General features: G+C 44.8%; 2 protein-coding genes across 2 annotated transcripts in view; both read right to left on the reverse strand.

Moving 5' to 3' along the window:
• Positions 1-1,113: 1,113 nt before the first annotated feature.
• On the reverse strand, positions 1,114-8,034 carry Ccnb1 (cyclin B1). The gene is made up of 9 exons (XM_048368547.1): positions 7,920-8,034; positions 7,657-7,824; positions 7,256-7,447; positions 5,506-5,688; positions 4,109-4,267; positions 3,689-3,925; positions 3,328-3,468; positions 2,995-3,105; positions 1,114-2,273 (listed from the first exon to the last, which is right to left on the reverse strand). The coding sequence occupies exons 1-9, from the start codon at positions 7,938-7,940 to the stop codon at positions 2,166-2,168; spliced, it is 1,320 nt and encodes a 439-aa protein (XP_048224504.1). The 5' UTR covers positions 7,941-8,034; the 3' UTR covers positions 1,114-2,165.
• Positions 8,035-14,296: 6,262 nt separating this feature from the next.
• Positions 14,297-17,564, reverse strand: part of Slc30a5 (solute carrier family 30 member 5) — a 29,893-nt gene continuing 26,625 nt past the window's right edge. Inside the window, exons 15-16 of the mRNA XM_048368222.1 lie at positions 16,798-16,926; positions 14,297-15,105 (exon numbers count right to left, since the gene is read on the reverse strand). Coding sequence (XP_048224179.1) covers positions 14,935-15,105; positions 16,798-16,926 — 300 coding nt within the window. The 3' untranslated portion in view covers positions 14,297-14,934. The remainder of the gene's footprint in view (positions 15,106-16,797; positions 16,927-17,564) is intronic.

Raw genomic sequence — 17,564 nt, forward strand, 5'->3', positions numbered from 1 at the left:
ACTGTGGCTCAAGCAGTAGAGTGTTAGCTGTGAGCAGAAAAGCTTATCTCCAATTAACCAGCAAAAAGCCAGATGTGGAGGCATAGTTCAAGTGGTAGAGCACCAGCCTTGAGCAAAAAGCTGAGGGGCACACTCATCTGGCTGGCTGCAGGAAAGGATGGGAAGGGAGTGACCGCTTCCACAGCTGACTGATTTACTCATGCAGCAGCTTCCTATTTTGACTTTTTAATAAAAATGATGTTCTGACCACTCTCAGAATTAGCAGAATGATTTTGAGTTATGCTTAAGACACAAACTGAAGAAAGAGAGAAGGGTGACATTGGCTGGGTGCTGGTGGCTCACGCCTGTAACCCTCGCTACTCAGGAGGCCGAGATCTGAGGATCACAGTTCAAAGCCAGCCAGTTCAAGCCACATAAGACAAGAAGCATCCAGCCACAAATACAAAAGTGGGACATCTATTCACAACTGACAGAAAGCATAACCTGCCAGTCAGTGCAAGATTGTGAGGCAGTGTAATGGACCCTAATGTTCTCGTGCAGCGAGGATCATTGGGAAAAAATTTTTTCGTTTTTTATTTTTTTTGCCAGTCCTGGGGATTGTATTCAGAGTCTGAGCACTGTCCCTGGCTTCTTTTTGCTCAAGGCTAGCACTCTGCCACTTGAGCCACAGCACCACTTCTGGCTGTTTCTATACATGTGGTGCTGAGGAATCGAACCCAGGACTTCATGTATAGGCCTCTTGCCACTAGGCCATATTCCCAGCCGCTGGAAAAAAATATATCTAAGTGAGGAAGTTATATCTTACTCTACCTCGAGCTACCATATAATATATAGACTGAATCTGGAACTTAATAGCTAGGCACTTTCAAACTGGAGGAAGGAGTGTTTCACTCATTAGAGTCCTACCTTATACCACACACCAAAATAGTTGACTGAAGTGCAAACAATTAGAAAATGTTTACGATTTGGGACTAGGATCTTAAGGTCAAGACAGAAAAATCCAGAAGCAGCAATAAAAAAAAAAAAAAGACTTAATTACAGGCAGCCTGAGCTACACAGGCTCAGAAATTTCCAGGAAAAATAAATTCAATGGACAAATGACAAACTGGGAAATCCTTTCACATTGATAAGACCAACCATTTATTTAACTTGGGGTAACATAGCATGGACAGGTGAGAGTATAAATTAAAACAACAAGAGTAGTTGTTGCTAGTTACATTCACAAAGATTTAAGACAGACTACTTTTAGATTTAACAAAGTTGCAGAGAAAAGCACTGTGTATACACTGCTGAGAAACTCAACTGACTCTGCCTGAATATGCTCCCTGTGGGAAACGTATCACATCAAGAAAACAATGGGATAAAGCAGTTATCCAGTACTGTAGGCAATAGACAAATGTAGTCTGAAAGTCAACAGGGCAACAGCTGTGTACATCACATACAGTATAAACAAGTATAGAAAGGCTTGCACAGTGGCAGGAATACTACTGTGTACCGAATGGACCCATTGAAAAACTCTCCCACGCACCTCATACATATGGATGTTAGAGAGGGTAGGGAGCAAGACGCATCAGAAAGGTTGGGCAAATTAACTTGTTTGTTCTGAACATCCTGTTTTATACCGATAGACAAAAACAAACACATAAAAGGAAAACTGGATTTTTAAACGAGAACGTCAAAACAGATGGACAGTCAAGAGAGTGAGGCCAACAGAAGCAGAGCACCTGAAGTAACTAGGGTGGCGGGCGCTGACTGAAAAACAGAAGAAGTTCTCCAAAATGACTTAGCTCACGTGCAGTGATGACCTATGGAAGTGTCGGCTTTATGTATATTTACCATATTAAAAGTAAAATCCGGGTACATTAACAATAGCCAAGTATATAAACATGTAAGTGACCCTTAGATACATTAGTTGGAGTTCCTGGTAACCTGAAAGCAGCTTAAAAACAAAAAGATTAAGAAAAATTATGACTTTTATTATGACTTACAGGTTATTTCAGAATAAGAAGTAACCACATTCAGATGAGTTAGGCTATTAAAAGTAAAAATGACCACAACCTTCATTAAAAACCAAGTAAATGTATGTAGCATAGTATGTACAAGTGGCACATGGTGCCAATTTTATTTGCAGCTATCATTACAGTACTCCAACCCAAGTTTACAAGCTACGCCTTTGTCACAGCCTTGGCTAAGTCTTGTACTAGTGCAGAATTCAGCTGTGGCAGAATGCTGATGTTAGCATGCCTAGATGTAGCATACTTATTCTTGATAGTCTGAAAGAGAAAAAGCACAATAATTAAATAAAACAAAAACAGCCACAAGATCCCACGGTGGATCAGGAGGACATGGGAGCAGATGCCTGTAATCCCAGGAGCCTGAAAGAGGAGGATTCAAAGTTATAGGCCAGCCTGAGCTAGGTGAAGACATGTCTCAGAGCATTTCCAATCCGGGTGCTGCTGGCTCACACCTGTAAATCCTAGCTACTCAGGAGGCTGAGATATCTGAGCACCACAGTTGAAAGCCAGCCCGGGCAGGAAAGTCCATAATGCTCTTACCTCTAATTTACTATACCTGAAACCTGGAAGTGGTGCCTTAAAAGCTCAGGCACAGTGACTAGGCCCTCAGTTCAAGCCCACAACTGACAACATAACACCCCCCCCAATTTTTTCCAACCCCCAAAAGATCCAATAGTATATTCATAAACTCCTGGGCTGAGGGTGTAGCTCAGTGCTACAGAAGTCCCGTGTCCAGTCACCAGCACCAGAATACCTCTCATTCCTCCTACTTGTCCTTCTCATCCTTAAAAAAACCCAAATCTGCTCTAGTGACGTGTGCCTATAGTCTCAGATGACTCAGGAGGCCAAATCCATAGTACTGAGTCCTGGAGTTCCGGGTCAGTATGGGCTACATAGCAAGGCCCCATCCTCACAAATAAACTGCAGTTGCAGGCATCAAGTCTGATTCAACCCTTTACAATGTAGTGATTCCACTCACCATGTGCTTTGTAAGTCCCTGATTCACCATGACTATATTCTTAGCCAGGTGCTGCATCACAGGAAGAAGAGAGTCCTCAGTGTAAGTCAGGTAATGCTGTAGAGTTGGTGTCTAAGACCAAAAAAAAAAAAAAGACTAATTATAATCAAAGAATAACAGCTGCTCTGCCTGTCTCAAAGGAGTAAGCATCAGATCAGGAAGAAATGGGATCACTATAACATGACATTACAAACAAGATTTTCTTTATTAATTTCCTAGTGGGTCTATTCAAAGTTCTATATTCCAATGCCATTTATAATTTACATGCTTGGTATGTTCTGTCAGATAGCTTACCCATTCACCATTATCAAGAATTTTCAGTGCTAAGCAAAAAGCTCCTGCTGCAATTTGAGAAGGAGGAAAGTGCACCATTTCGTAGTCCAACATAGTCAGTTCCATCAGGTATTTGGCCAACGTATGCTGTTCAACATCAACCTGGAACAAACCCGGAAGTCACTGAGCTTTCAGAGAATTTACAGTGGCAATTACCTGTGTACTCCTATCTGTAACTACCAATGTTTGTCTCAACTGTATCTGCCTACAGATGACCACAGTGGAATGCAGCCCAAATGGATCTTTATCCTTCCCTAATGGTATTTAATGTAGGTAAGCACATTCCCTAAAAGGCCATACCAAAGGTTCAAGACAGCTGTACCTCTCCAATTTTTGATGCTCTCCGAAGGAAGTGCAGGGGTAGAGGGCGGCCCAGACCAAAGTTCAAAGCTCTTAGAATCTTCATTTCCATCTGTCTGATTTGGTGCTTACTGTAAGTGTTGTTAGTCACAAAAGCAAAGTCACCGATTTCTGGAGGATACATTTCTTCATATTTGCTTGCAATAAACATGGCAGTGACACCAACCAGCTGCAGCATTTTCTTGGGCACACAGTTATTCTGTAACAGGAGTTTGAGTTGGATAAGTAATACGTACTTGGAAAAGAGACACAGAACTAACTGCAAAGGAGACATGGGTGAAATGCTTGCAGAGCAGAATCTCAAGCAGTGCATGTAATGTCCTTAGACAAGTGTATCTTCACTCACCTCGGACCCAGGAATGAGTCAGCAAGCAAGTCTTACCTGCATGAACCTATCAATAATGGAAACAGTCATGTACATGGTCTCCTGCAGCAACCGGAACTTCGTCTGAACCTGCACTAGCCAGTCGATTAGGATGGCTCTCATGTTTCCAGTGACTTCCCGACCTAGCAGGTACTTTGGTCTGACAGACTGCTCTTCCTGAAAAAGAAAACGCCGCTGTCCTTGGAAACACGACTCAGTGTCCACAAAGGAAAGTTTGATTTGATTTGCAATTGTTGGTTGTGGGGCTTGAACTCAGGGCCTGTACGCTGTTCCCCAGCCTCTTCTTGCTCAAGGCTAGTGCTCTACCACCTGAGCCACAGCGCCACATCCAGTGGAGTGGTTAATGGGAGACAAGAGTCTCATGGAGACTTTTCTGCGCCTGCTGGCTTCAGACTCACTGTTTTCTTCTGGACCCAGGACTCCAGGCATTTTTTTTTTTTTTAACAGTCCTGGGCTTGAACTCGGCACTATCCCTGAGCTTCTTTTGCTCAACGCTAGCACTCTGCCACTTGAGCCACAGCGCCACTTCTGGCTTTTCCTATATATGTGGTGCTGAGGAATGGAACCCAGGTCTTCATGTATACGAGTAAGCTCTCTACCACTAGGCCATATTCCCAGCCCAGTGCTCTACCACTTGAGCTACATCCTTTTCTGTGTATGTGGTGCTGAGGAATGGAACCCAGGGCTTCATGCATGTTAGGCAAGCACTCTACTGCTAAGCTACATTCCCAGTCACTTTTTTTTTTTTTTAAGAGACCAGGTTTAGCTTTATTTTTTTTTTCATGACTGGTGTAAAACTTGAGACCTCCATGCTTTTGCTTCCTGAGTCATTGGGACTACACACGGAAGCCACCATGCTGGATTTCGCCTTTATTGGGGCTTGAAATCAGGGGTTAGCAGCTATTCGCTTTACCATCTGAGCCATAGCCTACTTCTGGCTTTTTGCTGGTTAGTTGGAGTTAAAGAGTCTCATGGACTTTCCTGCCCAGAGTTGGTGTCAAACAATGCTCCTCAGGTCTCAGCCTCCTCCTTTTTTTTTGGTCAGTCGTGGGGCTTGAACTCTGAGCTCTTCAGCTCAAGGCTATTGTTCTACCACTTTGAGCCACAGCGCCACTTCTGGTTTTCTGGTAGTTAATTGGAAATAAGAAGAGTCTCACAGACTTTCCTGCCTGTGCTGGCTTTGAACCAAGATCCTCAGATCTCAGCCTCCTGAAGAGGAAGAATTTCAGGTGTGAGCCACTCAGCATTCTGAGTAGCTAGAGTTGTAAGAGTGAGCTATTGAACCCAGGACCTAGCAAACTCTCTCTCTACCACTTGTGCTATCCTCTTAGCCTCAGGTCTACCTTCCAGAGAGCCAGTTACAGCTTAGAACAGGCCTTAATGGTAATACTGACCTCAAGTTGTCTCAGGTAAGCATAAATGTCTTTCACATATTCACTGCAAAGATTTGGATCGGCCCCATCTTCTGCATCCACATCACTCACTGCGAGAATTACATCAGAGAATGCCTGGCACAAATATTCTTCTGCCGGAGCACAGCCAGAGGTTTCCATCGGGCTTGGAGAGGGCGTGTCCACCTTGAAGCACCAAGAGGAGACACCTTACAGCTTGGCAATGGAGGTCAGGTCATTGGTACCACAAACTCAAAATACATAGATATCTATGTCTGTGTATTTTTCTTTGTGTCAGTTGTGGGGCTTGAACTCTGGGCCTGGGCGCTGTACCTGAACTCTTCAGCTAAGGCTAGCGCTTTACCATTGGAGCTATAGTGCCCCTTCTGGTTTCCTGGAGATTAGAGTTTCATGGACTTTTCTACTCAGGCTGGCTTTGAACCGTGATATTCAGATCTCAGCCTTCTAAGTAGGTAGGATTACAGGTGTGAGCTACTGGTGCCCAGCCCAACTCAAAATATTTGCTAATTTTTTTTTGCCAGTCCTGGGCCGTGAACTCAGGGCCTGAGCACTGTCCCTGGCTTCTTTTTTGCTCAAGGCTAGCACTCTGCCACTTGAGCCACAGTGCCACTTCTGGCCATTTTCTGTATATGTGGTGCTGGGAAATCGAACCCAGGGCCTCATGTATACGAGGCAAGCACTCTTGCCACTAGGCCATATTCCCAGCCCTTGCTAAATAAGTTTAATTAACTTCTTTAAAGCAAAAGTTCTATTTCTTTTTCAAAAATAAAATGCCAAGTTACATTAAGCCAGTTTAAAGTTGGCCAAACCGAAATGCTTAACAGGTCAAAGGCAGAGGCAAGAAACTGGTTAAGTAATGAAGCTGTTTATCAGCATCAGGTGAAACTGATACAAATGAAGGGCAAGTCCAAGTTCAGCCTCATCTCAAAAAAGAATGGCTTCTCATTCACTACTAAAGAGTGTACATGTTCTAGTTCAAGGACAAGCTTACTTTATGTAAGATTATTTCCTTCAAGGTCCCTTTATCTTACTATTCACACATTTTATCGGCTACCTTCTTCAAGTTAAATTTTGTGCTGCGTGCTAACCATAGGCATCCTCAAGAGGCTTTGAATTCAGTAGGTAGATTCTGGGAGGAGGGATGGGGTGGTGAAGTTAAGAGAAAGCGTCAGGAGTTGTTTGTAGAGCTGTTATAAAGGATATGAAGGTCATTTGCTAAACGGGGGGGGGGGGGCATTCCCTAGGAAGGTGGAAAGCAAAGGCAAGCATTGGTGTAGGGATTTCAGCAGAGCAGTAGGAGAGGGGAAAGCGGGTCAGGTTGGTGGAAGCCCGCAGTCCCAGCACTCCGGAGTTAAGCGGTTACAAGCACAGGACGGGGGAGTGGCGTAAGTGGTAGGGAGCCTGCCAAGCAGGTCTGCAGTTCCGTCAGGACAGTTGACTTTGGGGCCACGCTGCTCCAAGAGAGCAAAGCAAAAAGCATGGACTCTGAGATGGAACAGCTGTGCTGGAGCCTCACGGTCGCTTGGTTGTCACTTTCACTTAAGATTCCTCAGAGGCAGAGATACTGCCTTCTGCAGAGGGTGTGTAAGCAGAGATCTGCCTCCTGCAGAGGGTGTGTAAAGGTGTGAAGATCGCGGGTGAATGCACCCACAGCCCTGGGCAGGGCCGGCCTTAGGCGCTCGGTGAAATGGGGTGGAACGAGGGGGGGGAAACGGACTGGAGTGTTGTTTACCAGAATAGGTTCAGGCGAGAGCTTTTCCTCCTTGATGGGCTCGGGCTCGGGCTCGGGCCGTGGCTCAGGCCCTGGCCCAGGCCGCAGCTCCGGCTCCGGCTCCGGCTCCGGCTGGGCCTCGGGCGCGCTCGCCGGGGCCTTTTTCGGTAACTTCTTCACCACCACTTTCCCACTCGCTGAAGGCTTTACTTCCTGTAGATGAAAGAGGCCCACGCGGGGTCCCGGGGGTCGGGCGGGGGGCCGGGGGTCGGGGTCCCTGGGGGTCGATGGGGCGGGGTCGGGCGGGGCGGGGTCCCGGGGGTCGATGGGGCGGGGGCGGGTCGGGTGGGGTCCCGGGGGTCGGGGGGGGCCGGGGCAGGTCCTCCCGGGCGGGGCCCCGGGCCCCGGAGGGAGGGAGTCACCTTCTTGAGCGGCCCCCGGGCCTGCACGAGCTCGCTGCCCTTGTTGCCGATGTCGCCCAGCGCCGTGCGCGGCCGCAGCCCGGGCTTGGCGGCGGGCACGGGCACGGGCACTCGCTTGGCGCCCGCCGCCGTGGCCTTGACCTTGCTTTCCACATTCATCTTCGTGTTCTGCGGGAAGCGGGCCGCCGTGAGCGCGGGCCCGGCTCCCCCCGCGGACCGGGGGGCCCCCGCCCGCCCCTGCCCCCCGCTCCCCGCCGCCTCACCCTGGTGACCCGGAGCGCCATGGTGCCTGTCCCCGGGACGCGGCTCGGCGGCCCAGCAGCACCGAGCTCCGCACGCCCGCAGCCGTTCCCTCGCCGCACGCCGCCGACCCGCCGCGCTCCGGTTTAAACCCCGCGCCGCGCCCTCCTCATTGGTCCGTTCGTGGCACTCGCTCCCTTCCCATTGGCGCCTGCCCGAGACGCAGAATGCGTCCCCGGGGCGTCCCCGCGGGGGGCGGGGCCCGGCTCGGGGGCGGGGCCTGGGGCCGGGGGCGCGGCCGGGGGCGGGGAATGTAGCCGGGACTGGGGGCGTGGCCGGGGGCGTGGCCGGGCTCCCGCCGCGCCTACCGTAAATCAGTCGGAAAAAGGCTGCCATGGTGCCGGGGCCTGGGAGGCCGAGCGCCAGCTCCCAGCCCGGAGCCCAGGGACCCAGAGACGCCCCCAGGGCAAAGGCAGCGCCCGGAACCCCTCAAGGAGAGAGCGGCCTCCCCTCCCCGTCCTCGCGACCGGCTGTGAGCGGGCTCAGTGTCTCCACGCGGGCTCCTTTCACCCGCCTCTCCCGCACTGTCTGTCACACTTATTTAAGGTTCCTCCGTGCCCGTGCGTGCTCACAGCCTAGCACTCTACCACTTGAGCCACTTTTTCTATATGTGGTGCTGGGGAATCGAACCCAGGGCTTCATGTATACGAGGCAAGCACTCTTGCCACTAGGCCACATTCCCAGCCCCTATGCTGAGCTTTTTGAGAAACCTCCATACTGTTCTCCAAAGTAGTTGTACTAATTTGCACTCCCACCAACAGTGGAGAAGGGTTCCTCTTTCCCCGCACCCCCTCCAGCATTTGTTGTTGCCTGAGTTCAGAGTATAGGCCATTCTCACTGGGGTGAGGTGGTATCTCAGGGTTGTTTTTATTTGTATTTCCTTTACTGCCAGGGATGTTGAACATTTCCTCATGTGTTTCTTTGCCTTTTTTTTTTTTTTTTTTTTTTTTGGCCAGTCCTGGGCCTTGGACTCAGGGCCTGAGCACTGTCCCTGGCTTCTTTTTGCTCAAGGCTAGCACTCTGCCACTTGAGCCACAGCGCCACTTCTGGCCATTTTCTGTAGATGTGGTGCTGGGGAATCAAACCCAGGGCCTCATGTATAACGAGGCAAGCTCTCTTGCCACTAGGCCATATCCCTAGCCCCTTCAGATTTTTATTGTTCTCATTAAATAGGTCCTTCACATCTTTAGTTAGGTTGATCCCTAGGTAATTTACTTTTTTTTTTTTAGCTATTGTAAATGGTATTATTTCCATAATTTCCTTTTCGACTTGGGTGTACAGAAAAGCTGCTGATCTTTGTGGGTTGATTTTGTATCCTGCTACTTTGCCAAAATGGTTTATTAGGTGTAGGAGTTTGGGGACTGAGTTTTTTGGGTCCTTCAGGCATGAGATCATGTCATCTGTGAATAGGGATAGTTTGATTTCTTCTTTTCCAATGTGGATCCCTTAATGCCTTTTTCTTGCCTTATTGCAATGGCTAGGGATTCCAGCACTATATTTAATAGAAGCGGGAGAGTGGGCATCCTTGTCTTGTTACTGATTTCAGAGAAAATGCTTTTAGTGTCTCCCCATTTAGTATATTAGCAGTTGGTCTGCTATTTATGGCTTTCATTGTTTTAAAGACTGTTCCCTCTATTCCTGTTCTCTCTAGGGCTTTGAACATGTATGGATGTTGTATTTTGTCGAAGGCTTTTTGGGCATCGACTGAGATAACAATGTGATTCTTAATTTTAGATCTGTTTATGTGGTGAATTACGTTGATTGATTTACGGATGTTGAACCATCCTTGTGATTGTGGGATGAAGCCTACTTGGTCATGATGTATGATTTTCTTGATCAGTTTCTGGATCCTGTTAGCTAATATTTTATTGAGGAGCTTTGCGTCTGTGTTCATTAGTGATATTGCTCTGTAGTTCTCTTTTTTTGTTGGGTCTTTGCCTGGTTTGGGAATGAGTATGATATTAGCTTCATAGAATGAGTTTGGGATTTCTCTGTTTCTATTTCGTGGAAGAGTTTGAGGAATATTGGTATTAGCTCCTCACTAAAGGTTTTATAGAATTCGTTGGTGAGTCCATCCGGGCCTGGGCATTTCTTTGTTGGGAGGCTCTTAATTACTTCCTGTATCTCGTTGTAGGTTATTGATTTATTTAATTGGTTTATTTCTTCTTGACTCAGTTTGGGAAGTTTATACTTCTCTAAGAATTGATCCACTTCTGTAAAATTTTCGTTCTATAATGAGTAAAGGTTCTGGAAATAGCTCCTTATAATTGACTGAATATCGTGTGTATTTGTTGTATTTTTTCCAGTGGAGTCCCTGAGAATCCTCAGATTTTAACCCCCAGAACAGCTAGGCTTACAGACATTAATCACAGGTATTTGGCTTGATTAGCTATATAAACAAAAAAACCAAGGACACACATGCACATGCGCACACACACACTGACTAATTATGAGCCATAATTATGAGCCACCAGTGCCTGGCCTGACTTATCTTTTTCACATTCCTTTCTCAAGTATTCTTTTTGATACTTGGAATTAAGAAATGATTCAGGGAACCTTTATTGACACATTTGGAATTTCCTGAGTTCTCATTTTTTTCCCAAGAGACCAAAAGTATTACTCTCTCTCTTATAAAAGAAGATAAAATAGCTACTGTACAGGCAGAGATAGGAGGATTACACTTCAAAGCCTGCTCAGGCATAAGTCCTTGAGTCTCTCATCTACAACTAACTACCCCAAAATGCTGGAGATGGAGCTCTGGTTCAAGTGACAGAACACCAGCCTTGAGCTAAGGACAGGCCCTACGTTCTGTCTGTCTGTCTGTCTGACACACACCCCTTGCCAGGTGCCAGTGACCCATGCCTACAATCCTATTTAGGATTAATATATGGGGCAGACAAATCTGTGAGACTCTATCTCCAATTAACCAGCAAAAATCCAGACTGGAGGTGTGGCTGAAATAGTAGGGACAATGCCCGGTTCTTGAGTTCAAGCTCCAGGACTGGCACGCGTGCACACACACACAGAGCAGAATATGTACCTGAAAATAAAATCCAGTTGACTGTATTGCATTATGAAGCTTAGTCACAACACCAGAGGGCTAGGATTACGTATGGAGGGGATGCAGCACAGAGCACAGAGTAGGTTAGACATACATTACAAAGCTCACACAAGCAATCCTCACCACTTGAGAGGCGAAGATCAGAGGAGCACACTGTTAGCAAAGCAACGAGAAGCCGTTGTTTCTTTAGTGTTTCAATTGTGAAATTTGTTTTTGGTATTTTTTTTTAGTTTATTTTGGAAATGAATGCCAGCAAAAATCTCACAAGGCAATGGAATTATTTCTAAGTAAAAAATAGTACATACACGCATTTGCTTATATGTGTATAAGATCCAGGCTATCGTAGGAACAGGTGAAGTGGTTGTTTCTGGAGAGAGCTGTCCATCTGAGCGACAGACATGGAGGCTTTTCTGCCATTCTTGAATTTTGGGCAGTGTCATCACTGACTAGTAAAATCATGCAGCTCTGCATTATATATATATATATATCTATATCTATCTATCTATCTATCTATCTATCTATCTATATATCTATATACACACACATAATTTTTTCCCGTGCTGATCTTGGGGCCCTAGTGCTGTTCCCAAGCTTTTTTGCTCAAGGCCAAATCTCTACTACTTGAGCCTTAGCCGCCCCCCACCTTTTTTTCCTTTTGTAATCAATTGGAGGTGAGTCTCCTGGACTTTTCCTTCCTGAGTGGGTTTGGAACCGAGATCTCAGATCTCAGCCTCCTGAGTAGCTGGGGTTACAGGTGTGAGCTATCAGCACCTGGCTCCAAGTACATATTTTAAGGGAAAATAACCAAAATTGAAACCAAAACCAGAATCCTCTGGTGACATCTAATAGCTTCATTATTTTTCTCCTGAAATTTGGAAGGCTTAAATTTGATCAATTATTGTGTTAAAGGGACAATAAATTACATTATAAAGGATGCAAAGGTTATTCTAAGTAGAAATCACGATCCTGATGGACGCAAGGAAAGAATACCTATAGTAAATTCATCCTATTTATCAAAATTCCTAGCCTAACTATCCAACAGGCTTCTTTTGGATATAATTTATTATTATTATTATTTTTTGGCCAGTCCTGGGGCTTGGACTCAGGCCCTGAGCACTGGTCCCTGGCTTCTTTCTGCTCAAGGCTAGCACTCTGCTACTTGAGCCACAGTGCCACTTCTGGCCATTTTCTGTATATGTGGTGCTGGGGAATCGAACCCAGGGCCTCATGGATACGAGGCAGGCACTCTTGCCACTAGGCCATATCCCCAGCCCCTTTTGGATATAATTTTAAACTAATTTGTACCTTTAATATCTAATTCACCTCTTGGGATGCTGACTTACAGAAAAAATAAAAAAGACTAATGAAAGCTAGCGTTAACGTTAAACTTAAGTGATTTCTCAACTTTCGTCTCTTTCAACTTTAGTGAATTCTCACGCACACGATCCTCTTTGTTCCCAAGGCCTATAGATATGACACTTTACTGGCTTTATGAATGAGGGGCAAAGGGCCAGAAGAGGGTGGTTTCCCTATAGTACTAGTGCCTCATCTGGAACCAGCAACCTTGCACTTTCCATGCTGGGGCTTCCCTCCTTTCTACCTGCATCTTCTTTTTCTTTTTTGCCTTGGACTCAGGGCCTGAGCACTGTCCCTGGCTTCTTTTTGCTCAAGGCCAGCACTCTGCCCCTTGAGCCACAGCGCCATGTCTGGCTTTTTCTGAGTAGTTTACTGGAGATGAGTCTCAGGGATTTTTCTGACCCGGGTGGCTTCAAACAACGATCCTCAGCGCTCAGCCTCCCGGGTAGCTAGGACGACAGGCGTGAGCCGCCAGTGCGTGTCCCTCACCACTCGCAATCACTTCATTTCTTCACTTTCTAAGGGAAATGACGATTTAAAACTTGGTCTATTTACTCTATCTAATGAGATCTGCCTTTTGAAAAATGTTTGTTTTCAGAGCCTCCTGCGTGTGAGGGAAATGTTCTACCACTTGAGCTATGTCCCCAGCTAAAAGACCCGTTCTTTTTATTGGGGACTGCTAGGGATTCAAGCCAGGGCGTGCACTCTAAATTAAGGGCTCTACTATTTGGGCTACATCTCTGGCCCCCTTTTTTCTTAAATGTATAAACACATCAATATATAATTATTTCCCCACCACTCAAAAATTTTAATATGTCCAAAGATTCTGGACCAGAAATTGTGCAAAGACAAGAGTATCAAAGTAACAACAAGTTCCTAAAACCCCTTTACATATCATAATTTCTAAGACAAAAATATGATTTACAATACATTGCCATTATACTATAGATAAGAAAATAGTACCCATACTAAGTTCATCCTATTTATCAAAATTCCTAGTATAGGAATGAAAATATTTAGATGCTTCTAAATATTCAAAAGCTCCTTTAGGACAATATTCTTTGGTATTTGTAAAACTGAATATATCTATAGTCTTTTCAGACTACACAAAATTAGAAAGTATAAATTACGAGCCACTCTAGGAGTAATTATAGGGCATTTTGATTCCATGGTATCTAAATGCCTAACCTTGATAAGAACTTTTCTGGAGGGGGAGGGGCAGGGGCAGCAGTGGGCATGAATTCAGGGTCTTGAGGCTGGCATTCTACCACTTGAGCCACAGCTTGACTTGCAGCTTTTTGGTGGTTAATTGAAGGTAAGGGTCTCAGATTTTCCTGCCCCAGCTGACTTCAAATCTTAATCCTAAAATCTCAGCTTCCCGAGTATTTAGGATTATAGACCTGAGCCACTGGCAGCTGATTTCTTTTTTCTTTTTTTGCCAGTCCTGGGGCTTGGACTCAGGGCCTGAGCACTGTCCCTGGCTTCTTTTTGCTCAATGCTAGCACTCTGCCACTTGAGCCACAGCGCCACTTCTAGCCTTTTCTATATATGTGGTGCTGAGGAATTGAACCCAGGGCTTCATACATGCTAGGCACGCACTCTATCACTAGGCCGTATTCCCAGCTCTTGAGATTTCATATATCTATATTTTCTAGACACTAGTTTTACCCACAGTAAGAGAATTCATCTCTAAGTTGGCAATTATTTGATTCTCTCAACTGTCTTACAACATAGGGGAAGTACAGGAAAAGATGAAAAGCTTGGGCATGCTGCGATACAGCTTGGTGAGCAGCCAGTATTTCCAAACACATTGTAAAAAAATGGAATATTCTGCTTCTGCAGAAGATGGCAAGTGAGTAATGTGGACACAACGTGTGTAAGCTCTTAACCCTCATAAATTAATTATCCGTGTGCAAATGTTACCAAAAGTAAAAAAATTTATTTAACAGAGTGGTTGGTCTTGTAATACACCAAAAACTGTTATATTAGGATTCTCTATCCTTTCTTTCAAATTGGTAGTTTTAAGTTTCTCCTAAATAATTTAGTTTACATTTAAAGTGGCAATAGAGATTTTACTTAATGGATTTACGTTATAATTAGAAATCAGTTTTATATACAGAAAAATCCATAAATATAGAGCTTTTATTCCTATTTTATCCTTGGATTATGCAAAAAATGGCTTAAAAACTTTTCATTTAGTCTTTGTAATATACATGTAAATACACATTTATAGTGGAGATGCTTTCCAATACCAAGAAAATGCTCAGGGGAAGTTTTGGTCTTCCCCAGATCCATCATTACGTGCCCATCTAAGAAGATGGTGCGCACGCACATTTAAAATTTCTTTCATACACATAATTTTGAATAGTGATTTTTTTCTTGTACAATTAATGCTTCATTGTGTGTCTAAATTTTTAGAAAGACTCCTTGATCTACCAGTAGAGAGTTTTAAAAGTTTGTGGACTATTATCTGCCATTTTCATCCTTTTGACAACAGTCAACACTAAGTCACTGGATTTCCATTGTTCGCAGCCTAGGAGCAACTCCTGAGCTATCTCATCTCACATGATGTAAGTATCATCCTTGCAGTAGTTCATGGACTCCATTTGCTTTGTCATAGCCAGAATGTCGTGAAATCCAGTACTTAGGCCAGACATATGTTGGAAGTATGCTTCTTTTTCCACTTGAACCGTTAAATTGTTTATTCCAGCATCTTTAAGTATTCCTGTAACCTGTTACAAAAATTCAGACATTTATTCTGAGTAATGCATTTGGGACACACCTTTAATTCATACCACAATTTTTTTTTTTTTTTTGGCCAGTCTTGGGGCTTGGACTCAGGGCCTGAGCACTGTCCCTGGCTTCTTCTTGCTGAAGGCTAGCACTCTGCCACTTGAGCCACAGCGCCGCTTCTGGCCATTTTCTGTATATGTGGTGCTGGGGAATCGAACCCAGGGCCTCATGTATACGAGGCAAGCACTCTTGCCACTAAGCCATATCCCCAGCCCCTCATACCACAATTTTGAAGCTACTGACAGTCTAAGATAAGCCATCCAAATATTTAGGACTCAGAGCAAGGCACCGGTGGCTCACTGCTGTAATCTTAGCTACGCAGGAGGCTGAGTTCTGAGAACTGTGGTTCAAAGCCAGCCTGAGGCTTGAACCCAGGGCCTGGGTGCTCTCCCTGAGCCTCTTTGTGCTCAAGGCTAGTGCTCTACCACTTGAGCCACAGTGCCACTTCCGGCTTTTTCTGGGTGGTTTATTAGAGAAAAAAGTCTCATGGACTTTTCTGCCCAGGCTGGCTTTGAACCAACATCTTCAGATCTCAGGCTCCTGAGTAGCTAGGATTACAGGTGTGAGCCACTGAGACCCGGCCTGCAAGACTCTTATCTCCAGTAAGATACCAAAACCCCAGCAGTGGAGCTGTTTCCCAGACCCTGTGTTCAAGACCCAGAACCCGGGGAGGGGGGGGGGGAACCAAAAAACACCAGAGAAACAGAAAAAGAATATTTACCACTCAGTTAAAATGTTAGATAGAATCTGTAAGGTCATAAAATTATTGACATAATACTTAAAAACATAAGGCTTTGGGCTGGGGATATGGCCTAGTGGCAAGAGTGCCTGCCTCATGTACATGAGGCCCTGGGTTCGATTCCCCAGCACCACATATACAGAAAATGGCCAGAAGGGGCGCTGTGGCTCAAGTGGCAGAGTGCTAGCCTTGAGCAAAAAGAAGCCAGGGACAGTGCTCAGGCCCTGAGTCCAAGCCCCAGGACTGGCAAAAAAAAAACAAAAAAAAAAAAACAAAAAACATAAGGCTTTCCATTTGGTATATCTAGCACAGGGCTACTGGGATGGTTTTGATCCCTGTCTCCAAATATAGCATATACTCTGCCAACATAAATATCATTAATTTAGGCTTATATTTATAATAACTTTTTTCTTGACAATCTACTAGGAATCCAGATAAATGATAAAGGAATTTTAGGTTAAGCCTATCTTCTAAATGCTAAAACTTCACTTTAACAACTTTTAATACAAAACAAAGTTAGATGTAAAAATAAGTTATATTATTCTTGGACTGCTGAAAAATTGAGATATACATATATATTGTTTGGTGCCATTCCTAGGGCTTGAATTCTGGGCATGGGCACTGTTAGGAGCGTTTGTGCTCAAGGCCAGTGCTCTACAATTTGAGCCAAAGCTTCACTTCTGTCTTTCTGGTACTTAACTGGAGATAAGTCTCTCATGGACTTTCCTGCCTAGGCTAGCTTTGAACCACAATCATCAGATCTCAGCCTCTTGAGTAACAAGGTTTATAGGCATAAATCACTGGCACCTGGCTACGATTGGTATTTAATAACCATGAAGTCATACCATGATGTATAAAAATTTATGAATGATTTACAATGAATTATTGTTACCTGCTGTACGATTCTTTGTTCTAGCACATCAGATGTCACCTGTATATGAATTGTTCCTGCCACAATACTGGCTGAATGGCGCCAAAAATGAGGGTCTCGGTAAGATATTAATCCTTCAATTTTCTGTATCTGTCATGTAAAAGGTGAGAAATATTAATGACTTTAAAGACTAATTTACTCCACTCAGGAACTTCTGCTAGAAATAGATTCACGTATTTCTTGCTCTAAGACATTAAGTTGAATTAAAAAAAAAAATCCTAGTTACTTCAGAGGTAGAGACTAGGGGATCATGGATATTGTAAATCTGGGTAAAGCCAGGTGGAGATTCTCTTGCCTTCAATCCTGAGTGCTGAGATTAGAGGTGTGGAACATCACACCTGGCTGTCTTTTTCTTAATTTAATGGACTGTGGACACTAAGTCTTTGCCTGTTAATATGTGATGTGAGTATGCCCCCTTGGGCATACTGTCTTTTGTACTACATATTGCTCAATGGAAACTTTCAGTAACTGGCAACTTTCAATTGGTTAAATTTGTACACGTTTTTCCTTCCTTTTTGGTTTCTAGTTTCACTTTAGACTTATAGTGCTTGCCTTGTATACATGAAGCGCTGGGTTTGATTCCTCAGCACCACATATACAGAAAAAGCCTTAAGTTGCGCTGTGGCTCAAGTGGCAGAGTGCTAGCCTCGAGCAAAAAGAAGCCAGGGACAGTGCTCAGGCCCTGAGTTCAAGGCCCAGGACTGGCAAAAAAAAAAGGGTACTTACTT

Source organism: Perognathus longimembris, chromosome 19 (genome assembly GCF_023159225.1).
Source record: "Perognathus longimembris pacificus isolate PPM17 chromosome 19, ASM2315922v1, whole genome shotgun sequence".
NCBI lineage: Eukaryota > Metazoa > Chordata > Mammalia > Rodentia > Heteromyidae > Perognathus > Perognathus longimembris.

Coding starts and splice junctions, on each gene's coding strand:
- Ccnb1 (XM_048368547.1), bottom strand. CDS start 7,940: ATGGCGCTCCGGGTCACCAGG. Junction 5,689..7,255: donor TCTCGCCTGAACCTATTCTG/GTAAACAACACT, acceptor TGGTGCTTCAAG/GTGGACACGCCCTCTCCAAG. Junction 3,106..3,327: donor TTCTTGATAATGGTGAATGG/GTAAGCTATCTG, acceptor TTTTGGTCTTAG/ACACCAACTCTACAGCATTA.